This window comes from Muntiacus reevesi, chromosome 1, assembly GCF_963930625.1.
Source record: "Muntiacus reevesi chromosome 1, mMunRee1.1, whole genome shotgun sequence".
Taxonomy (NCBI): domain Eukaryota; kingdom Metazoa; phylum Chordata; class Mammalia; order Artiodactyla; family Cervidae; genus Muntiacus; species Muntiacus reevesi.
Genome location: NC_089249.1, coordinates 184,751,358 through 184,773,394, shown reverse-complemented (window position 1 = coordinate 184,773,394; position 22,037 = coordinate 184,751,358). Strand labels below are relative to the sequence as shown.

General features: G+C 55.7%; 3 protein-coding genes across 14 annotated transcripts in view; all 3 read left to right on the top strand.

Moving 5' to 3' along the window:
- Window positions 1-10,194, top strand: part of MYO9B (myosin IXB) — a 108,937-nt gene extending 98,743 nt beyond the window's left edge. For 5 of the 12 annotated variants that reach the window (XM_065917482.1, XM_065917477.1, XM_065917481.1 and 2 more), the window contains 14 exons: window positions 1,155-1,253; window positions 1,368-1,541; window positions 1,652-1,693; window positions 1,865-1,976; window positions 2,843-2,913; window positions 3,396-3,588; window positions 3,946-4,074; window positions 4,319-4,424; window positions 4,698-4,829; window positions 6,701-6,824; window positions 7,319-7,366; window positions 7,717-7,859; window positions 8,540-8,667; window positions 8,788-10,194. In XM_065917482.1, coding sequence (XP_065773554.1) covers window positions 1,155-1,253; window positions 1,368-1,541; window positions 1,652-1,693; window positions 1,865-1,976; window positions 2,843-2,913; window positions 3,396-3,588; window positions 3,946-4,074; window positions 4,319-4,424; window positions 4,698-4,829; window positions 6,701-6,824; window positions 7,319-7,366; window positions 7,717-7,859; window positions 8,540-8,667; window positions 8,788-9,203 — 1,917 coding nt within the window. In that variant the 3' untranslated portion in view covers window positions 9,204-10,194. Of the gene's footprint in view, window positions 1-1,154; window positions 1,254-1,367; window positions 1,542-1,651; window positions 1,694-1,864; window positions 1,977-2,842; window positions 2,914-3,395; window positions 3,589-3,945; window positions 4,075-4,318; window positions 4,425-4,697; window positions 4,830-6,700; window positions 6,825-7,318; window positions 7,367-7,716; window positions 7,864-8,539; window positions 8,680-8,787 lie in introns of all 12 variants that reach the window. The other 7 variants (XM_065917483.1, XM_065917476.1, XM_065917487.1 and 4 more) reach the window with 5 other exon arrangements.
- A 1,322-nt stretch (window positions 10,195-11,516) lies between these two features.
- USE1 (unconventional SNARE in the ER 1) lies at window positions 11,517-14,715 on the top strand. The gene is made up of 9 exons (XM_065931864.1): window positions 11,517-11,616; window positions 11,744-12,063; window positions 12,374-12,423; window positions 12,551-12,629; window positions 12,716-12,868; window positions 13,382-13,394; window positions 13,823-13,850; window positions 14,096-14,270; window positions 14,514-14,715. The coding sequence occupies exons 2-9, from the start codon at window positions 11,851-11,853 to the stop codon at window positions 14,694-14,696; spliced, it is 894 nt and encodes a 297-aa protein (XP_065787936.1). The 5' UTR covers window positions 11,517-11,616; window positions 11,744-11,850; the 3' UTR covers window positions 14,697-14,715.
- A 3,755-nt stretch (window positions 14,716-18,470) lies between these two features.
- On the top strand, window positions 18,471-20,939 carry OCEL1 (occludin/ELL domain containing 1). Its single transcript, XM_065917474.1, has 6 exons — window positions 18,471-18,725; window positions 18,939-19,121; window positions 19,244-19,458; window positions 19,874-20,039; window positions 20,274-20,327; window positions 20,529-20,939. The coding sequence occupies exons 2-6, from the start codon at window positions 19,038-19,040 to the stop codon at window positions 20,649-20,651; spliced, it is 642 nt and encodes a 213-aa protein (XP_065773546.1). The 5' UTR covers window positions 18,471-18,725; window positions 18,939-19,037; the 3' UTR covers window positions 20,652-20,939.
- The last annotated feature ends 1,098 nt before the right edge of the window (window positions 20,940-22,037 follow it).

Genomic DNA, 22,037 nt, shown 5'->3' with positions numbered 1-22,037 from the left:
ACAAATTACTTTATTTAGAACACTTTTGGGGACTTCCCTGGTGGTCCAGCCGTTAAGACACTGAGCTCCCAGTGCAGGGGGCCCAGGTCCAATCCCTGCTCAGGGAGCCAGATCCCACAAACCACAATGAAAGCCAGCTTGCATGCCTGCTCGGTCGTGTCCGACTCTGCGACCCCATGGAGAGTAACCCACCAACCTCTGTCAGTGGAATTTCCAGGCAAGAGTAGGTAGCCATTTCCTTCTCCCAGGGATCTTCCCGACTCAGGGATCCAAGCCAATTCTCTTACATTTCCTAAATTGCAGGTGGATTCTTTACCACTGAGCCACCTAGGAAGACCCAAGACCCAGCTCAGGCAAATTAATTAATTAAAAAAAATTTTTACAAGATGCATTCAGTGCAAGGTGATGATTGAGCACTTATTGTGTGTACTAGAGGGGCTTCCGAGGTGGAAAAGTGGTAAAGAGCCCACCTGCCAATGCAGGAGGTGTAAGAGATGAGGGCTGGATCCTTGAGTCAGGAAGATCCCCTGGAAGAGGGCATGGCAACCCATTCCAGTATTCTTGCCTAGAGAATCCCATGGACGGAGGAGCCTGATGGGCTACAGTCCACGGGGTCACAACTGACTTGACTTAGTACACATGTGTGCAGTAAAGGTAAAGAAATCGGGTGTGTTCACACCTCAGTCTCAGGCAGCCCCATAGCCAACAGAGCAGCATTTGAGAGCTTCGGAGGAAGACATCAGGTTGACAGGAACAATAAAGGGTTAAGACACCCTTCAAAGGGGGAGGCATCTTGAAACAATCGGGCTATGTGAGGCAGCCCCAGTCCTGAGGAGTGGCCAGGAGTAAGTGCCTGTGCTGGGCAGCAGGAAGGGCCCCGTTAAACCAGGGTTTCTCAGCCAGGGCTGAGTCTGCCCCTAGGGGACACTTGGTAACATCTGCAGATGGTTTTGGTTCCCAGCACCTATCGAGGGAGGCCAGGATTGCTGCTTGACACCCACAGTAAGTGATCCCAGAGAGGCCAGTGTTGTCAGGAGAGCCCGAATGGTTCCCAGAGGAGCCAGGGAAGGACCTGGGACAGGGCAGAGCGGTGACCACCCAGATGCCTGGCTCCAGGCAACACGGGATCAGCGGGTCTCTCCTTCCCTCTCCAGGTGAATGACCTGCGTTCCCAGAAGACTCCCACTGAAAGCTTATTCATCGAAGCCACCGAGAAGTTCCGAAGCAATCTCAAGACCATGTACTCCGTCCCGGTGTGTGGAACCCCAGCCCCGGGGAGGGGCCCCGAGGCAACCCCCACCCCCTCCCCAGCCCGGGCACTGCCGTCTGTCTGTCCTACGGGAGGGTCACACCCTGGATTCCCACAGAACGGGAAGATCCACGTGGGCTACAAAGACCTCATGGAGAACTACCAGATCGTCGTGAGCAATCTGGCAGCCGAGCGCGGCGAGAAGGACACCAACCTGGTCCTCAACCTCTTCCAGTCACTGCTGGACGAGTTCACCCGCGGGTACACCAAGAATGACTTCGAGCCTCCCAAGGTGGGGGCGGCCGCTCCGGGTGCGGGAGGGCCCCTGTGCCGGCACGTCGCTTTGGGGAGGGGTATCCCCAGGGGGCCCCACACAGACCTGGCCTTTCTGCTCTCTCACAGCAGAGCAAAGCTCAGAAGAAAAAGCGGAAGCAGGAACGCGCTGTGAGTATGTGTGTTCTCGTGTGCGCGCACACTCAGGGAAGCATGTGTTTCCCCACCCCGCCCTAAGGGATCCCCACACTGAGATGCCCCGGGAGGCGCTCCCCCAAGGGGCCCCCGGTGGCCCTGCAGGGGTACGCCTGCCCGCTCAGCCCCCCCCCCCCGCCACCCCAGGTGCTGCAGCACAACGGGCACGTGTTCGTCAGCTACCAAGTGAGCATCCCCCAGTCCTGTGAGCAGTGCCTGTCCTACATCTGGCTTATGGACAAGGCCCTGCTCTGCAGCGGTGAGTGCGCCGCCCCAACCCCCGACCCCCGTACCCCCTGACCCACCCCCAGGTCCCCGGACGCCCAGCCCACACCCTCTGGCCCCCGGCCCGACTGCATCCCCAGCCCCTCACTGGGCACCTGGGGCCTTCACCCCAGCTACAGGACCAGTCTTTTCAGAACACTGCCCCTGGACTTCCTGGTGGCCCAGTGGTTAAGACTCCGCCTTTCCCACGCAGGGGGCACAGGTTTGATCCCTGGTCAGGGCAGTTCCACATACCACAGGATGTGGCCAAAAACAAATACATAGAAAAAAAGAACAGTGCCCCTCACCACGGGGCAGTGGGCCCACCTCACCCACTCCTACCCCACCGCTACTGTCATGCTGGGCCAGAGGTCTGTCCTCAGCTGACGCCAAGGCCTCCCCCAACTCCACAGCCAAGTCCCCCTGGCCCCTATCTGTTCTTGTTGCCCTCACTGCCAGCCCCTCCTCATGTGCCAGGCAAGGCCAGTCAGTCCCCAAGGGACCCTGAGAGACAAGCGCAGCCCAGAATGACCCAGCTGGCCCCCAGTCGGGCAGCCAGGGGGTGACCAAGCCTGGGTGGGAACCCACTCATCCCCTGGAAGCCCAGGCCAGGTCAGACAGGCCTCTAGGGCGTCTGCTTTCCTACCAGAACCAGTCAGGGCTGGCTTTCCTTCCAGACCAGGGTAATTTCTTCTCCCCTCGGCCCATGTGAGGAGCAGCCTGCCACCTCACATCCATAGTAAATGCCCAGGTGGTTGTCACTGTCCTGAGACACCGGGACAGGCAGCTGCGGGACCCCGAGTCCCTGAGGCACTGCTGGTGACCACCCCTCTCCCGCCACCCCCTCCATGACCTCCCTAGTGTGCAAGACCACCTGCCACAAGAAGTGTGTGCACAAGATCCAGACCTGCTCCTTCAAGTGCGGGAGGAAGGTGAGCCCACCAAGGCTGGGGACTTGGCAGAACACCCAAGGAAGGCCGTCCTGAGAGATGTGGAGGAAAGGGTGTGCCGGGTGCAAGGCCAAGACTGGTCACCAGACCGGAGCGCAGAGCTGGTGGCGGGGGGTGGTCCTGCAGCAGAGCACACCCTGGTCCTGTCAGCCCCCGGGGCCCCCCAAAAGCTGGGGTCGGGCTTGTGTGTGCATCTCAGACTCCGGCCCCACTCTCCCCGCCACCAGCGGGAGGGAAACCCCTACCCTGCACCAGGGGAGGTGGGGTCCTCGGTACTGGGTCGTGGCACTTCACTTAGAGACCCCTTGCCAGCGGCCTTTGAGGGACCCCCACCGCCCAGCACCTCTGGCAGGTCTGCAAGGGAAAATGAGGGGCAGGGAGGGACGGAGGCCACAGAGGAGGCTCAGGGGATGACAAGGAAGGCAACCAGCCCAGGCCTGACCCATCCTCACTCCTCATCACAGATGGAACCAGGCGCGGAGTCGGGCCACTTTGGCGTGTGCGTGGACAGCCTGACCAGCGACAAGGTCTCAGTGCCCCTCGTGCTGGAGAAGCTTCTGGAACACGTGGAGATGCACGGCTTGTACACCGAGGGCCTCTACCGCAAGTCGGGTGCCGCCAACCGCACACGGGAGCTCCGGCAGGCACTACAGACAGGCAGGTGCTGGGGGGGGGCGGGGGGGCTTTCCCGGTGGCTCCGACATTAAAGAACCCGCCTGCCGTGCAGGAGACCCGGGTTCAAGCCCTGGGTCAGGAAGATGCCCTGGAGAAGGAAATGACATGTATGCTCGCCTGGGAAACCCCATGGACAGAGGAGCCTGGTGGGCTACAGTCCACAGGGTCGCAAAGAGTCAGGCATGACTGAGCCACTGGACACGCATGTGGGCGGTGGGTGCTGGGGGAGGAAGGGGGTGTAGACGGGTAAGCGTCAAGGGCAGGAGGGCGCCACCTGGGGCTCCAGGCGCAGCCCACCCTCCTTCCTCACACTCACCAGCCTGTGTGCCCACGCTGTAGACCCCATGGCAGTCAAACTGGAGAACTTCCCCATCCACGCCATCACCGGGGTGCTCAAGCAGTGGCTGCGGGAGCTGCCCGAGCCCCTCATGACCTTCGCCCAGTATGGCGACTTCCTCCGTGCCGTCGGTGAGTCCCCGCCACTGTGACGAGGGCAGGGGTCAGGCTTGAGCCTCTGCTATGGCCAGTCAGGGAGGAGGGACCCTTAGCTCCCCAGCTGAGAAAACAAGGCCTTGGCCGGGCCCAGGACCGCGCTGTGGCCCTGCCTCCTTGCCACACACACTGCCCCGGGCCCTACACGGAGGGAGGTTCCAGGCGCCCTGGGGCCCATCGGGTGGGGGCCGCGGGCCGCTGACACCCGGGACCCTCCTAGAGCTCCCAGAGAAGCAGGAGCAGCTGGCTGCCATCTACGCCGTCCTGGAGCACCTGCCAGAAGCCAACCACAACTCCCTGGAGCGGCTCATCTTCCACTTGGTCAAGCAAGTGCCCGTGCCCTAAGTGCCCACTGCCTGGGGGGTGGGGTCCCGGCGAGAACCCCGCCATAGCATTCTCTGGGCTGGTGTGCCCTGCTGGCTCCATGCCAAGGCATGAGCCTATTTCGGGCAGTCCAGCTTTTTCGTGGACCTTTTTCTCCGCCCTGCAGAAGCCAACGTTTCTCACCTCCCACCTGCAGCGGCACTTTCCCCACAGTGACCCCTGAGCCTCTGGAGGGTCTCCCCGCAGTCACCCCCTAACTGCCGCTTGCCACACAGGGTGGCCCTGCTCGAGGATGTGAACCGCATGTCACCCAGCGCACTGGCCATCATCTTCGCACCCTGCCTCCTGCGATGCCCCGACAACTCAGACCCCCTCATCAGCATGAAGGATGTCCTCAAAATCACCACGTGAGTGCCAGGACCGGCCAGTCCCCGCCCCCAACACACACCCAGAGCAACCCAGCCAGGGACCCCACAACTAAACAGGACAGCCCGCTCCAGAATCCTAGGATGGCCTAGCCTTGGTAGCATGTAAATGTGCTCGCAGAGAAAAACCCAGAAGAACATACCCCAGGGGACTTCACACTCACAATTGCAGGGGGCCGGGGTTCGATCCCTGGTCAGAGAACTAGATCCCATGTACTGCACCTGAGACACAGTGCAACCACACACACACACACACACACACACACACACACCCAGGAGGACTTCCCTGATGAATCAATGGATAAAGAATCCACCTGCAATGCAGGAGACACAGCTTCAGTCCCTGGGTGGGGAAGGTCCCCTGGAGAAGGAAATGGCAACCCACTCCAGTGTTCTTGCCTGGGAAATCCCATGGACAGAGGAACCAGGCGGGCTAAGTCCATGGAGTCACAAAGGGTCAGACACGACTTGGCAACCAAACCACTGCCACCACCCCAGGAGGTGTCCTGAGCACTGGGGTCCTGCATGGACTCCATTTGGTCTCTCTACCCTTCCTTCTTTTCTTCTGAAGTCATGGAGAAAGTCATGACTTTCCACAGTCACACTAAACCCAAACTCCTGACAAAGTCCAGATGTGCGCTGGCTGCTGTGATTGGCGAACAGGGCTCTTGTGACAGACAAGGGACAAGAAGCAGCCGGGCCTGGTGGGGGCATCCTGAGGCTGACACATGTCCAGACCCTGGAGGAGACCTGGCAGCATCTCCCCTCCAGCAGCAAGAGCATCACTCCTGAGTTCTTTCGAGGGTGAAAACCCAAAAACAGGGGAGAAATCCCTCACCCCAGTCCAGGGTGAGAGACAGATGGTGTTCCCAGCCTCTGGGAGCAGTGGGAACCGGCAGCAAAAAGGAACAGTTGTCTTAAGGTTCCTTCTTCCCACCAAATGGTCTTCAAAATTCCCAGAAAGTTCTTTAGAAGGATGGATTTCCCTGGCAGTCCAGTGGTTAAGACTTCCAAGCTTCCAACACAAGGGGCTCAGGTTCGATCCCTGGTCAAGAAACTAGGATCTCACATGGTGCACAGTATGGCCAAAAAAATTAAAATGAATGAAAGATAAAGGACTCAAGGGCGTCAACAGACATCCATCACTAAGAGGACACTGTTTAGGCGGTGAGTTGTAAAGTAAGAACTTGTCACCCAGGGTGGTGTCATGAGGCAGGCCTGAGGGCTATGCCTGACCGTGAGTTCCCCCAGGCATAAACAGCAGCTGGCAGGCAGAGAGGAGAGCCCACTGAGGCCCGACTCTACGTGGACAGCCATGTGGCATTGACAGATTTTCCTCCAGCCTGTTCCAGCACATTCCTTGGTACTTGTTTTTTTTAATCTGTGATCATGATAGCAGGAGGCCTGAGTCATGACTGCCTCTCCATCCAAACTAAGTCCATCCCATCCCACCATGCCCTCCCTGCCCTGGTATTGACCATTCCACTGGCCAGCAACCATTCCAGGCTGGCCCTGACCACTGTGTCTTGGGTCACAACTGACTTCTAGAGCCCTTGGGGCCAGCTGCCTACAGCCATGGGGTAGACGGCCCAGCCTCCATGGTACTCTACCTCCTCCTTCAGAGGAGGTGGCGTGTTAAGACCGGGATTCAGGCTCAGAGGTGGAGTGAGCTGCACGAGATCACACGGCGAGTGAACCAGGCCCACAATGGGAGCTGCAGCCTTGCCTGTGGCCCTGCCTGCTCGCAGCCACCATGCCCCTGTCCTGGGCCAGCATCTCCCTAGATGTGGGACCCTCACATTGGCCATCCCTGGCCCCCATCCCAGGCGGTAGCTGAGTAGTCTTCTCCACAGGTGCGTGGAGATGCTGATCAAAGAACAGATGAGGAGGTACAAAGTGAAGATGGAGGAGATCACCCAGCTGGAGGCTGCTGAGAGCATGGCCTTCCGAAGGCTTTCCCTGCTGCGCCAGAATGCTGTGAGCTATACTGGGCGGGGCTTTGGTGGGGCGGAGCTGGTAGGGGCGGGGTTTGGGTGCGGTGGGCGGGGTCTCACCTGTCTGCCCAGCGCACACTTCCAGCACACATCCTTGGCCACAATCAGCCTGACCTGGGGCCTCGTGGCAGCATGGTTAGAGGCCGATTCCTCACCTTGGCCAAAAGACCCGTCCTAGCCCAGCCTCAAGGTCGGCTGTTCCTCTCAGCAGTGGGGGAGAAACCTGTCACCTACTTGGGAGGGCTCTTGGTCATTCTCCAACCACAACCCTGGCTGATTGAGGCCCCGCCCACAGGGAAACACCCACAGCAGAAGAGGCTTGGGGTGGGGGCTGGATAGGGAGATAAGGGGCCAGTCGCGGGCTCCTGTGGGAGGACCCTGTCCTCGTCCCCACGGTCAGATATGGCTGTATGCCATGTAGCACTTAAGCCCTGGTCGTGGCCCTGTGTGGTCACCCTCTCTTCATCTCTCCCCCAGCCATGGCCTCTCAAACTGGGGTTTTCGTCTCCCTATGAGGGGGTCCTGGTATGTACACCTACGGTCCGTCCTCCTCACATGTCTCCTGGTGTGGTGCATGCTGGGCTTCCTTTCGGCCCCTAGGGTCCTCGTAGAATAGGCCGAGCATGTCTTAACCTCCGGAAGTGCATGCTGGGGGAACCTCATTGCCTGCTGATCACCTGTGCTGAAGACAACTAATCAGCCAAGTACTGGCCATTGGGTCCCCGCATGATCCCCAGAGAAGCCTCACTAAGCCTAGACTTCCATGTCAGAACTAATCTCCCCCGGAACTACTCATACCACCCTCTCCCCATCTGCAAGCACTGATCTCCCACCCACCCAGAGGGGCTGGCCAGATATGCTGCATCTCTTTGCAGATTAAGAACCCCAAGACCCGGGGGAGCAACAGCGGTGGCCCGGAGGAGCTGGGGGTGCTGCAGGAGGAGGAAGCAGCCGGCGGCGATGAGGATCGGGAGAAGGAGATCCTAATCGAGCGGATCCAGTCCATCAAAGAGGAGAAGCAAGTATCTCTCTGATCCCTCACCACCCTCAGCTGTCCTGTCTGGTCTCCATCCACTGGCCCCTCCACTAGAGAGGTCTGGCTGTTAGGAGGTTGATGGGCTAGACTTAGCCCTGTGGTCCAGGGTCCATCTCATGGGGCACTGCTGTCCTATAACACAGCTTAGGACTGTTTAAACCCCCCACTTGGCCATCATGGTCCACAGGGAGAGAAGAGGCCACAGGGATGATGCCTGAACCAAAGTTGGCCTCAGCTAGGGTGATCCACCAATTTATTGTCCTGTCAGGGTGGAAGTATAAACAGAGATGCAGTTGACAAATTACGCCAGGAGGTTGGGTGTAGTCCAGGCCACCTGGGCATCCTGTTCTTAGGAATAGGCTGGGGCACTCCAGACAGAAGAAACAGCATGTGCTAAGGTCCTGAGACAGAAACTCCTCACTAGCTGAGTCACAGATGCCTGGTTTCCCTCCAGTCTGACCCTTTGCTCACATGAACTTCACTGAGCCAGGGGCATCTGGGGTGAGGTGTGCTTTGGGAGTTGGGTTGGGGATGCTAGGGGGCAGAGAGTCCCATCTAGGAGCAGAATAACCTACTCTGTCCCCTACTGGCCTGGCACTTTTCCACGGGGCAGTCCTTCACCATGGAGCAGCCTTGGACACTGTGACCCCCTTCATCCCCAGGGAGGACATCACGTACCGGCTGCCAGAGCTGGACCCTCGGGGCTCCGACGAGGAGAACCTGGACTCAGAGACATCGGCCAGCACTGAGAGCCTGTTGGAAGAGCGGGCCGGGCGGGGGGCCTCGGAAGGTCAGTATTAAGGTAGCGTCTGCTTTTTTCCTTCCCGTGTCCACACCCAGCAGGCCCCCGGGCGAGGGTCCATCTGCTGGTCATGAAGCTGCAGTAACCCTGCCATCTGTCTCTCAAAAGGGCCCCCCGCGCCTGCTCTCCCCTGCCCCGGCGCGCCTACCCCGAGCCCCCTCCCCGAGGCGGCCGCCCCTCCTCGACGAAGGCCGTCGTCCTTCATGACGGTCAGAGTGAAGACCCCCCGGCGGACCCCGATCATGCCCACGGCCAACATCAAGCTTCCACCTGGCCTGCCCTCCTATCTCCCTGGCCGGGCGCCTGGTACCCAGGAAGCTGCCGCCACGGTGAGGCGCCGAGAGCCACCGGCCCGCCGCCCAGACCAGGTACACTCTGTGTATATCACGCCAGGCACTCACCTGCCCACTCAGGGCCCTCAGGAGCCCCTGGACAAGGATGACCGGCCGCCTGGGGCCAAGCGGAGGTATTCGGACCCCCCAACCTACTGCCTGCCCTCTTCCTCGGGCCAGGCCAATGGCTGAGGGCCCTGAGCTGCCAGCATCCGCACGTCCAAGGACGGCCCAGTCCCCGAGCTGGGCACCGGAGCTCCAGAGCCAACATTCAGCGGTCTGAGAAAGATCCAGAGTGGAAAGCTCCGAGAGTGATGTGAGGTGGGCACTGGCTCCAAGTGAGTTCAGGCGGGGAGAGGCCGGCCGAGGCCTGGCCGCCCTTGTGAGCCCCCAGGTCACACGGAGGCACCCGATCACAGCACCGAATCATAGTGGGCAGCCCAGCATCTCCCAACTCCCCTTTTGTACGTTTTCAAGGTCACTGTTTCTTTGTGCGTGGTTTACATAAGTTTAAACTGTAACAGCCTTAACAGAAGACCAAATTGTTTTTTTATATGTGTATGTACAAACTTTTATATTAACGCCCTGCATCTCCCTTATAACCTGAATGTGAGTCTTCAGAGCAAACCCACACAGCCGCCAAGCTTCGGAGGCTCAGACCCACGCTGAGGGACAGCTGAGGGGGCTGAGGGCTAGGACTCTGCATGAGGGGTTTGGACACTTGTGGCCCCTGACTGCCCCGTACTGCAGCCTGGCTGGTGGCTATCTGGCCCATTCAAGGGAACAGTGGAGCCTTCCGTGGTGATCAAGACTGTTGGCTAGAGCCAGGACACAAGATGGTAGGCGGACTCCACTCCAGGCACCACAGACCTCACATTATTCCAGGGATACTCGAATGTGGCCGTCACTCCTCGGTCTGTTGTGCCCCGAACAGAGAAGCCCACCTTGGCACTGCCCGCCCCATGTGGCAGAACAGGAGCCCACAACTCAGGACCGTTCATGGGTGGAGAGGGCAAGGCCTGGGATTGTATGTCTCTGCAAATCTACAGTGACAGTCTGGGCATCTGGCATCTGCAGAAGTGGGGATTCCCCTCTTAGGCTCAGCCCACTCTCACAACACCCAGACACACAGCGCCAGGTCTGGGACGAGAGACACCCACAGGCCATGTGAAATAAAGAAAAAGTGCCTAAGAGGTGTCTGCGTGCAGTTCCTACTCAGACAGGCTCCAGGTTGGCGGGTGGGGGTCAGACATGCAGCCTCAGCCAAAAATGGTGATGGTGCAGGGCAAGGATTGAGCCCCTTTGTCTGGGAGGACTTCCATCGTTCCTCCAGCCAACTCCTTTTGGAATTTCACACAAGCAAGGTGGGCTTATTTTTTGGCTGTGCCATGCAGGTTATAGGATCCTAGTTCCCTGACTAGGGATCAAACCCGCACCCCCTGCAGTGGAAGCTCGACCAGTGGAAGCAGGCAGCTCATGGCAGAGCCACATTGAGGAGAGCCTGCTGTCCTGGAAGCTGCCTCCTGTCACACATAGCCTCTCCCCAGCAGGGGCTTAAATGTCAGCTGAAGGGGTCATCTGCCTTGGGTGGGGGGTGGGGAGTCAGTCCTGGTGGACCCACTAGAGCCTGAAGCAACAGCACCACCACCATTACCTGGGGGAAGCTGGAAGCTCCCAGGTTGCAACCAGATCAGCAGTTGTGGGAACTGGTTGGCAGATGGGGTTTGTAGGAGTGGGGGAGTTAGAGACCGTGACAAACCTGAGTTTAGGTGGCACATGCTGAAGAGGTGGCAGTCTAGTCCAAGGCCATGCAGCTGGGATGGGGAGGCCTGGGATTCAGACCCTGCCCTCTCTGGCTCATGCATGTGTGGATGTGTGCTCAGTCATGTCTCACTCTCTGCCACCCCATGGACTGTAGCCCACCAGGCTCCTCTGTCCATGGAATTTCCCAGGCAAGCATACTGGAGTGGGTTGCCATTTCCTTCGCCAGGGTAATCTTCCTGACCCGGGGGTCGAACCCGCGTCTCCTGTGTCTCCTGCACTGACAGGTGGATTCTTTATCACTGAGCCACTTGGGAAGCCCTGTCTGGCTCTAGAGCCGCCCCCACCCCCACCCCATCAATAACCTGGGTTTGAGTTTGGACTCATCCACGGTACTTATAGGGCACCAAGGCCACTGATGTGGCCTGAATACAGGTAACCTGAAGGATGGGGAGATAGTTGAGGGATGTGCGCCAGGCTTCAGCCCCTCTTAATGTCCTCATCCTCACTCGGAGGGCCCACAGAGGGAGACTCGAACAAGGTGCCTTGACTTCTTGAGAACGCGGGTGGGGTTCTGTCCACGGGGTTCTGGGCGTTGAGGGTGACCCAGCCACACCTCATGCTCCCAGGTTTAGCTCATGTCACTGCCAGACTAACCGTTTCCCAAGAGCAGAAACAGGTCCGGAAAAAGTTAAGAAACACATGGCTACGACGGGAGGTGGAGTCAGGGTCAGGGCTGGGACCGGAAATAATAGCCCCTAAGTCTTGGATTCCGAAGTCCCACGTCAGGGCCTCTCCTCGTGAATTCAGAGAAGACTGCCTGGATGCAGAAAGGCTCAGAGTGGTAAAAACTCAGGAAGAAGTGGAGAGAGGGGTAGGAATTTTGAGGTGGGGGAAGTAATGAGCACTTCACGCTTTGCATGTGGGTCTTCTGGCACCGAATGACCTGATCCTTTCAACCTTTCCGGAAGGGTCAAGATGCTCGCAAGAATTAGCGAGCGATTCATACCGGAGTAAATGCAGACGGGATGGTGTCTCGCATTGAAACAAGACATTACTTCCGCCACCCTAAACAAGAATGGGACAGCAAACAAACAGTGCACTTCCGACCGGAAGGAGGCCACGGAAGGCACTTCCGCCATCTCTTAAGATGGCGCCGGCGGAAGGGGCGGAGTACCACCGGGTGGTGATGGCAGCGTCGAGGCTGGAGCTGAACCTGGTTCGGTTGCTGTGCCGCTGCGAGGCGATGGCAGCGGAGAAACGGGACCCGGACGAGTGGCGTCTAGAAAAGGTAGGGAATCCCGTGTCTCCTCGTAAACCCCGAATCCAGGAGAGTGGTACCCGCAGCTAGAGGCCACCGGGCCCGACTCCCCCGCCCCGCCAGCCAGCCTGGCCACGCCCCTTCCGGTTGGTTCCGGCCACGTCCGCCTGCTGCTCTCCCGCCTTCTCCCTAGGGCTCAGCTGGTACCGCCTCCTGATACTTGGCTCCTCCTGTTTCAACCCCGCCCCCATCCTGGCCTCGCCCCTTGTTGGCTCTGATCTCTGAGCAGGATGTAGGGGTTGGGGGAGGACTGGGCTGACACCCCACTTTTTGTCCCCAGTATGTGGGAGCTCTCGAGGACATGCTACAGGCCCTGAAAGCACAGGCGAGGTGAGTGCAGGCGGCCACAGTGGTTCAAAATTGAGTCTCCTACTGGAGACAAGGTCTCCAGTTCCCGCTAAGAACCTCCCCTCAACTGGGCACAATAGGCTTTGCTTTTCCTCTTCTCCCCTTCCAGCAAACCGGCTTCCGAGGTGCTCAATGAATATTCTCGGAAGGTAGATTTTCTGAAAGGGATGCTGCAGGCAGAGAAACTGGTAAGCAGGGGCACCTCTGCCTGGTCAGCCTTCATGCTCACCTGGGGCCTGCCCCTCTGGTGACTGCTCTCTTCCTGCTTCTGCAGACCTCCTCCTCAGAGAAGGCACTAGCCAACCAGTTCCTGGCCCCTGGCCGAGTACCAACTACAGCCAGGGAACGGGTACCCGCTACGAAGACAGTGCACCTACAGTCACGGGCTCGGTACACCAGTGAGATGCGGAGTGAGCTGCTAGGCACGGTAGGGCTCCCTCCATAGTCCCCGGGAAGCTTTAGTTGAGGACAAGAATTTGTGCATGGAGGTGGCCAGAACAACAAATACTGTCCGGTGCAGGGACTAGGATACCCAACAGACAGGACCTGGACCATCAGACAAGGCTTCCCAACAGACAGCCATCGTGGCCAGAGCTTTACTAGATGAATAAGAGTTTTGTTACAAGGCAAAAACAGCACATCTACACTTAAAAGCCCCAGAGTTGGCTCAGAGCAAGGTTTGGCCCCTGCCTCACCACACATCAGTGAGTTTTTTTCATCTGTGAAATAGGATGACAGATACCTCTATGAGCACTTTCTGTGGATCTGAAAAATACCTTCAAAATATGAACCCTTGTTTTCAGTTTATAGATGAAGAAACTGAGCCTCAGAGGTCTTGTCCAGGGCCCTGATTGAGGGTGGGGAGTTTCGGAAAGCAGAAAGGACAGGTCTGGGGGCATGGCATGGTTGGTGATTCTGTGCCTCTCCTTTTTTCCCACAGGACTCTAGTGAAGGTGAGACAGCATGAGCAGAACAGGACTCAAGGCCTGGGACAGACATGTGTCCTTAGTGCCCCACATCCCTCGTGCCTAACCTGGCTCCCACAGGGTGTTCACAGCCCAGGGAAACTGTGCCCAGGGGCCTTACCAAGTTATACTTGAAGGGGGTGCCAGGATAGAGGAAGGGGCCCCAGAGTTGGACACTCCAGCCCAAGGGACTAAGGCTGACTAGAGGGAAAGACCTGGGGCCTGGGGGAGCCCGGATGAGGAACACTTCCTAGCAGGGAATGCTTTGAAGCCTGACCTAGAGCCCACCTGCTGTGCAGCAGACAGAATGGGAAATGGCGTTGTGAGTAGCAGACACATCCCGGGCAATGGTCAGGAAACTGGAAAACAGCAAACCAATTCTTCCTTTTTGCCTGCTTGGCTTGTTTTGCTTTCAGAGCCCGAACTGGATGTGAGGAAGAGAACGTGAGTATCTTCAGCCCTTGGGGAGCATTAATTAAATTTAAAAAAAAATAAAAAACACCACTAACCAACAGCCACTTCTGAGGATGCTTTTTCCCAGAAGCCAAAGCAAAAAAAGGAGAAACAGCCCCAAGCAGGGCAGTAGCTGGAACTGTAACCTCTAGGGCCCTTGAAAACATGTTGGTCTCTTCCCTCCTTCCCCCACTCCCTGATCTCATACCCACTGGTCTACCCATCTGTGGGGTCAGTGGGGTGTCAGGGCCCACACCAAGGGATGAGAAGCAGTCAGCAGCCGAGCTAGACCTCGTCCTGCAGCGACACCAGAACCTCCAGGAGAAGCTGGCAGAGGAGATGCTCGGCCTGGCCCGGAGCCTCAAGACCAACACACTGGCTGCCCAGAGTGTCATCAAGAAGGACAACCAGGTATGCGGACTCTGGGAACCCTAGAGCCTCTGGTTTGGGGCATCAAAGAATGCTTCCCAGAAGAAGGTCCCTATAGCTGGGACTTAGCTGGATGACTAGGAGTTTGACAGAAGTAAAAAATGGCATTCCCAGAAGAGGAAACCACACTAGCAAGGGCCGAGAGGTATAGATTTACCCCAATACAGTAGGAAGAGGCGACACTTGGACCCAGTCCTGTTGACACTCTCCCTCCCTCACCCACAGACCCTGTCACACTCACTCAAGATGGCCGACCAGAACCTGGAAAAGCTGAAGACAGAATCCGAGCGGCTGGAACAGCACACGCAGAAGTCCGTCAACTGGCTGCTCTGGGCCATGCTTATAGTCGTCTGCTTCATCTTCATCAGCATGATCCTCTTCATCCGTATCATGCCCAAACTCAAATAAAGACTTGGCCTGGCCTGTGTCACCTGTCCGCTCTCTGCCCTTCACCCAGCCCAGGGATGATGCCCTTTGGGGTTGGCAACATGATGGGAAGGCCCTTGGAGCCCCCTGAGAGCTACAGAGAGTACACGACCAGGGAAGGAAGGAGGTCAGGCAGCTGGGGGAGGTGAGTCAACAAGCCTGCCTCCCATTTCCGCCCCTCCCCCACCCCCACCCCAGGTACCTGCTTCACACTGGACAAGGCAGGGCCCATAGAGGCCCCAAGAACTCCCAATATGATGAAGTCAGAGCCAAACACATTCCTGTGGAGTCGAAGTAAGGTCTGGGGAGGGTGGGGGAGGAGTGGGGCCATGCCTGGAGGTCAGCCCGTAGGAAGGGTTGAAAAGTTGTCTCTTTGAGCTGTGAACAACGCCTGGATTCTTGGCCTCCGGAGGAGATGAATTCAATCCAGAGCCAGTGACAAGGCTTGATCGCTCAGACCTTTTGTGTAATAAAGTTTTATTGAAGTATAAAAGAGAGAAAGCTTCTGACATAGACATCAGAAGGGGGGCAGAAAGAGTGCCCCCTTGCTAGTTTTTAGCAAGAAGTTATATACCTATTAGCAAGCTGCTAATTAGAGAAAAGGAAACGTCTGAAAACTCAGAGTGGCACCAGGCCCCTCACGCACAACATGCGTTTTGAGATAACACTGGCACGAGGTGAGTCATCCCGGGCCATAAAACAATTGACATAGGGACTTTCCTGGTGGTCCAGTGGTTAACATTCTGTGCTTCCAATGCAGGGGGCCAGGTTCAGTCCCTGGTCAGGGAACTAGATTCCACATGCCTCAACTAAGACATGGTGCGACCAAATAAATTCTTAAAAAAAAAAAAAACAAAGAAAACTGACATGAATCTTGTAGAAAGGTAGATTTCCAAGCAAATACATAGTTGCACTAACATAGCTGAAGAGAACATTTCCATGAGTAAAGCATACTGGTTTGTTGAACCATTAAGGGTTCTGAGTCTTAGGCAGAACTTACTTACCGAAAGAGTCTAAAGTAAGTACATAGTTCATTACCATAGCTTAAGAAAAACATTTCCATAAGAAAAACGCATTGGTTAGCTAAAGGTTTGAGAAAAGTTCATTTCAGGTGGAACCAGGTGTCATCATGGCAACACAAAATTTTAAATTAAAAAATTTAATTTAAAAATAAAATTTAAAGAAAACTTGTAATTTTGTATAGAGAAGGGGGAAAAGTCTGACACTTGTAGTTTGTTTCTTCCTGCCACTTAAAAGAGAGGTTAAAAAAATGTCTGACAGTTGCAACCTATTAACTCCATTTGGGGACCCCTAGCCTTTCTGCCTGTTACCCTCTCAGGGTGTCAGTGCTGGGCTTTCCTTGGGATTCAAAGTGATAATTGAGAGACAAGGCTTAGCCCAGCCACAGCCTAAGATCTCAGGACATTGCAGATGCTTCACACAGTCCCTCAGCAAACAAAAGAAAATCAGGGGAGACCCTGCCCTGCCCAGGTCATAGTCTGGGTGGGCGTTGGAGTTGGGACCCTGGAAGGGGTCATGGAGTGTGAGTCCAGAGGAGGTATGGGTCCTGGGTTCTGCTTATCCCTACTCCAGATGTCAAGAGCAAAGTCTGTGAAACGGATGACTGAAGAAGCTTGGTAAGGAAGCGTGGAACAGAAGGTGCCTGTCCCAGACCATCCAAGCAAGAGCACTGTGAAACAAGCATGGAGTTGTCCGTGTGGGCCCCACCCCCACTCCACCAGCATAGGTGTGAAACCACCGCTAGTAGCTTTTAAAATTCTGGTGGCAGTTTTTTAAAGCTTTATGAAAGCTCTAGTGGCAATTTTTTTAAAATAGACCATAAGAAGGAGGCTCATGCTTCTGACTCAGAGATGGTTCAGTATTAGGAAGCATGTTAATAGCCATATTAATGCATCAGGAATCAAAATCATAGGGTGAAACGGTACCTTGTACTGTTCACAGCATCCATTACGCAAAGTCTCAATTAAAAATAATGAGCATTTCCTCACTGAATGGAAAAATCTCAAGTCAAAGGCAGTGTTGAGTTTAATGGGCAAATACTAGAAGTTTTACCATCAAAGTGAAGAAACTAAACTGAGGTGGAGTGGAGGGATACTCAACAGTCCACCCATCTCCTCCAATGATTTAATATTGTCTGGAGGTGCTAGTCAATGCAACTAGACCACAAAAAGAAATTGAAAGAAAAGAATAAAATTATTCATAGATGATAAAATTGTCTATATAAAAAGATCCAAGCAAACTAACTAAAACAGCTATTTCAGTAAGAGAATTTAGTAAACCAGCAAGAGGGTTAATGAATAATTAATTTGCTATATGCAAAAAACAAAGTTGCAAAATATATTGGAAGATCCCATTTATAATAGCAACAGCAAAGATACATTACCTGGTCAAATTAACACCCTTAGTATATAAAAAGCTCCTAAAAGCCAACAAGAAAAAAAAAAAGATTTGCAGGAAATAAACAGGAAAACAAATACAAATGGTTTCTGAATTTTCTCACTCACCAGATTAGGTAAGATTTAAAACTTTGAAAGTACACATCCAGGAAACTGTGATGCCATTGAGGTTGCAAGGGCTGTGGGAAAACCAGTTGATTAGAGCATTATTGGCACAAGCTCACTGGAAAACAACTTGACAATTGATGCTGTTCAGTCGCTAAGTTGTGTTCAGCTCTTTGAGACCCTATGGACTTGAGCACACCAGGCTCCTCTGTTCTCCACTGTCTACCAGAAGTGAAGTGAAGTGAAGTGGCTCAGTGGTGTCCAACTCTGCGACCCCATGGACTGAGGCCTATAGGCTCCTCTGTCCATGGGATTTTCCATCCCAGGCAAGAATGTTGGAGTGGGTTGCCATTTCCTTCTCCAGGAGATCTTCCCAATCCAGGGATTGAACCTGGGTCTCCCGCATTGTAGGCAGACGCTTTACCATCTGAGCCACCAAGGAAGTCAGAACTATCTACCAGTTTGTTCAAATTTATGTCCATTGAGTTGGTGATGTAATGTAACCATCTCATCCTCTGCTACCCTCTTCTTTTGCCTTCAAACTTTCCCAGCTTCAGAGTCTTTTCCAAGTCAGTTCAATCTTTTTGACAATATCTTTCAAAATTAAAATACACAGGTCTCTTTCCCCCGTGGATTCCGGGAAGTTTCACTTCTAGGAATTTATCCTACATAGTCCTCCACAATTTGCCAAAGAAATGTGCACTTGAATCTTTTTTCTATAGTATTGTCCGTAGTGAGGAGAATTTCTCATTGACTTAGAATCTCTCCGAAAGAAGATACAATTAACTGTGGCCTCTGGGAGTAAGGGTGGGTGAGAAATTCACTCTGCGCTACGCTTCTTTTCTATTTGAATTATCTAAACATGCCTCCAGTGCTTATTTAAAGAACTATTTTTCAAATACAACCGCTGAGTAAATAGATAAGTTGGTGCTGTCGTTCAGTCGCTGTCTTATCGGTCTCTCTGCGACCCCATGGACTGCACCACGCCAGGCTCCCCTGTCTCCCGGAGTTTGCTCAGACTTCTGTCCTCTGAGTCGGTGATGCTGTCTAGCCATCTCATCCTCTGCCGAAAGTTCTCCAAATAAACTGAGGGTCAGAAAGGGTGAGTCACCGGCCCCAAACACAGCAGCTAGCTGTCTGCGTCAGTCTCACCGCCAGGGTGGGGGTCCACTTCCCGGTTCCCCAGGCCCGCCCCCTCACCGCCAGCCCCGCCCTATATACCGAGGCCCCGCCCCTGACCCGCGGAGCGACCCAGCCAGTTGACTCCGGCCTGTCGTTGATGCACCACACGGACTTCGGGAGCGGACCTAGAGTCGGAGCCCCAAACGCTGGGACAGGTGACCCAAGACAGGAGTGGTTCGTGCGGCCCGCCACCGGACCGGAGATCCCAAGGGTCTTCTCGGGGGCGCTGTCCGTGGCCTCCGCCTAGCCGTGAGGGAGAGATTGCGGGCCGCGCCGGGGTTAACGCGAGCCAATCCTGGGCTGCGCGGTACGTAACGGATTATTTGCATAGCGCTCTTCCGGGTCACGCACTCGGCGGCGGGCTCTGGGGCTCTCTGAGGCCAATGGCGTGCGTCTATGCAAAGGAGGGCGGAGATGGAGAAAGTGCAGCGTGTGAAGGAGTTGGCCGCTCTGGGAGCCGCCTCCCAGTGAGTCCTCCCACCGTCCCACCTCCAATCATGTCCCCCTGCTGTGTCCACAGTCCGCCCGCCGACCATCCCCGCCACGCGCGGGTCGCGACTCTCCCCGGAGGACCCGCACACCGGCCCGGGGACGCCGGAGCGGCGCCGCCCCCAAGCCGATGCCCGCCCGAGAGCCCCCCCAGACCCATGGCTCCCGGGGGAATCTGCAGACCCGTCCGCCTGGCCCTGGTCCTGGTCCTCCGGTGAGTCTGAAAGGGAGACGGGTTCCCAGGCCGAGCCCAAGCATAGAATTCATTCCCCCCTGTTTAAGGGATGACGGCTAACCCTCGTTAACTCCAAACCATGATTCCTGCGCCTGCTGCAGCGACTGGTGTCTAGAGGCCCCAAACCCAGCGCTCCCCCAACTGTGTGCCAGCCAACTGTGTGCCAACCCCAGCCCGGAGCCCGCAGGACAAAGCCCAAGAAGATTGTATTTGAGGATGAACTCCCCTCCCGGGCCCGCCTGGGCACCAAGAAGTCTACTAGAGCCGTCCGCGAGAGACATATGCCTAGGCCCCACCCCGTGCCTGACTATGAGCTGTGAGTGATTCCTAATTTCTTGGAACAGGAAAGGGGCACTGAGACTGAGGCTTTGACAAGTGAATAAGAGTTTGGTGGTTTAGTCGCCAAATCGTGTCCAACTCCTAGGACCCCATGGACTGTAGCCTGCCAGGCTCCTCTGTCCATGGTATTCTCCAGGCAAGAATAATGGAGTGGGTTGCCATTTCCTTCTCCAGGGGATCTTCCTGACCCAGAAATCGAACCTGGGTCTCCTGCAATGTAGGCAGATTCTTTACCAACTGAGCTACAAGGGAAGAGTAAGTGTTTACCAAATAGTAAAAAGAGAAGAAGGGCATTTGGGGCAGGGAGCCCAACAGAGTCAAAGAAAAGCAAATTACACTGATTGTGGAAGAGTTCTTTCCACTCATACTCTGACCCCCTTTCAACCTGGTAGTAAGTACCCACCAGTGAGCACTGAGAAGGATCGGAACCGCTATGCTGCAGTGTTTCAGGACCAGTACCCAGAGTTCTTGGAGCTCCAGCAGGAGGTGGGATCAGCACAGGCAAAGCTCCAGCAGCTGGAGGCCCTGCTGAACTCACTGCCCCAACCCCGAAGCCAGGTCAGCACCCAGGTGGAAACCCTCACCCTACATCCCTTGCAAGTGGCCTAAGCCTGGCCTCTTAGCCCAGTGGATTCAGATCTCTGCGCCTCTTCCTCCTCCAGGCTGGGCGGGCACCACATCACATGGGCCAAGGTCAGCCCTTGACAAGGTCCACCTTGTCTGAACCTCAGTTTCCCCATCCCTCCTTGGGTCCTGTGCTCCCTGAGCACCCACTTCCTTCTCCCCTGGCAGAAGGAGGCCCATGTTGCTGCCCGTGTCTGGAGGGAATTTGAGAAGAAGCAGATGGTGAGTCATGCCTCTTGAGTCCTACAGCCTGGCCTTTGCACCCCCCCCTCCACATACTCACACTCCCATGAGTCTGGGCACTTGTGCCCAGTTTCATGGAAAGAAAACTGAGGTTCAGAGAGGAAAAGACAAAAGCTCAAGCAGCTTGAGAGGCATAGGCCAGACTGCCACAAAGACTTCCCTGGATCTCACCCTGCTCAGGACCCCAGCTTCTTGGACAAGCAGGCTCGCTGCCATTACCTGAAGGGCAAACTAAGGCACCTCAAGTCACAGATCCAGAAATTCGACGACCAAGGAGACAGCGAGGGCTCTGTGTACTTCTGAGCGTCCTGGCAAACAGAGGGAACCATCAGAGTGGGGGGCCCTACCCTGCCCTTCCTTCTCTTCTTCCCTCCTGATCTTTGCTGTTACTGCTGCCGCACCTGGGGTAGCCATAGCCATGCCTGATTTTAAATGCCTTCGCCTTTGAGGCCTAGATCTGATGGCCCCTCTTCCAGCAAGACTTCCCAGAACCTGCAGGACCTCCATGGAGACCCCACATCCCAGTCCATCCCCTAGAAGCAGGTCCCACTCCCCATCCCTGTGGAATAAACATTTATTAAATACCTACTGCCACTTAAAACTCCTGATTTCACTCTTTGTCACCAAAAAATTGTTCTTCCATTTTCCCAAGGGAAAAAAAAATTAAGGATCTGAGAAAGGGACTTGGCGGGGTCTCTGGGTGGACTGTGAACCCTAGTCTGTCCAGGGGGCTCCCTGGCCTCCAAGAGTCTCCAAGAGTAGGAAGCTGAGGGGCCAACTGCTACCGTCACCTCCTCACCCAGGAGGGTTCCCCAATGTCCACCCCATGCCAGGCTCTGGGTAGCGTGGATGGAGCACAGGTAGGACCAGGCTCCATGTGAAACCCAATGATGGTAGCCCAGCTTTCTTTGAGCCTTGGCCTCCCAGAGGACACGGACAGTTAGGCAGGCTGCAGGCAAGGAAGGCAGGGCCAGCCACTGGGTCACAGAGAGGCCTCAGCCTCAGGATCAGTCCTCAGGGAACACGTGTCCTCAGGAAGAGAGCCCAGTGTGATAGAGCAAGGACAGAGGGCTGGACCCCGACGGGTGTCCTGACAACCAGGGAGGTTCAAGATGTCTTTTCCCTGCAGAAGAGGATTGGGTTTTGTAGGAGCTCAGCAATCAGGCCTGGACAAGCATCCAAGTCTCTGACCGACTAGAAGCAGGACAGACACCACGGTCTTGGTCAGTCCACAGATGTCCTGTGAATCTGAGAAACAGCGCATTGCTGTCCAGCCTGGCTGGAGTGGACAGACGTTCACTTATCCACAGGACCTCTCAGAAAACACCTGCCCAGGGCAGAAACCAGCCCAGCTGCCAGTGGAAGAGCTTCATCCCATTCCAACCTCAGTCCCCTTCTGGGGACAGGGCACACCCAAGAGACTTTCATTCACTTGTTCCCGACTTCCCAGATGTCCTCCGAGATGGACATGGGGAAATGTCCATCAAAATGTTCCAATGGGGAACATTTTGGAGGGCTGAGGCTGCTTTATGGCTAAGCCCTGGCCCACCCTACAGGGTGAAACCTAGGTTCTCCCCTGTTTTCAAAGGAGCGTTTGATAAATTTGTCTTCACTTGACAAGCCTTCAGTCAGGGCCAAAAGGTGTCACCCACCACCACCATCTAGGCCCTTTCTACCCATCCCCTAGAG

Coding starts and splice junctions, on each gene's coding strand:
- USE1 (XM_065931864.1), top strand. CDS start 11,851: ATGGGACAGCAAACAAACAGTGCACTTCCGACCGGAAGGAGGCCACGG. Junction 12,424..12,550: donor GCCCTGAAAGCACAGGCGAG/GTGAGTGCAGGC, acceptor CTCCCCTTCCAG/CAAACCGGCTTCCGAGGTGC. Junction 14,271..14,513: donor TCATCAAGAAGGACAACCAG/GTATGCGGACTC, acceptor CCTCACCCACAG/ACCCTGTCACACTCACTCAA.
- OCEL1 (XM_065917474.1), top strand. CDS start 19,038: ATGCCCGCCCGAGAGCCCCCCCAGACCCATGGCTCCCGGGGGAATCTG. Junction 19,122..19,243: donor GCCCTGGTCCTGGTCCTCCG/GTGAGTCTGAAA, acceptor CGCCTGCTGCAG/CGACTGGTGTCTAGAGGCCC. Junction 20,040..20,273: donor TGCCCCAACCCCGAAGCCAG/GTCAGCACCCAG, acceptor CTCCCCTGGCAG/AAGGAGGCCCATGTTGCTGC.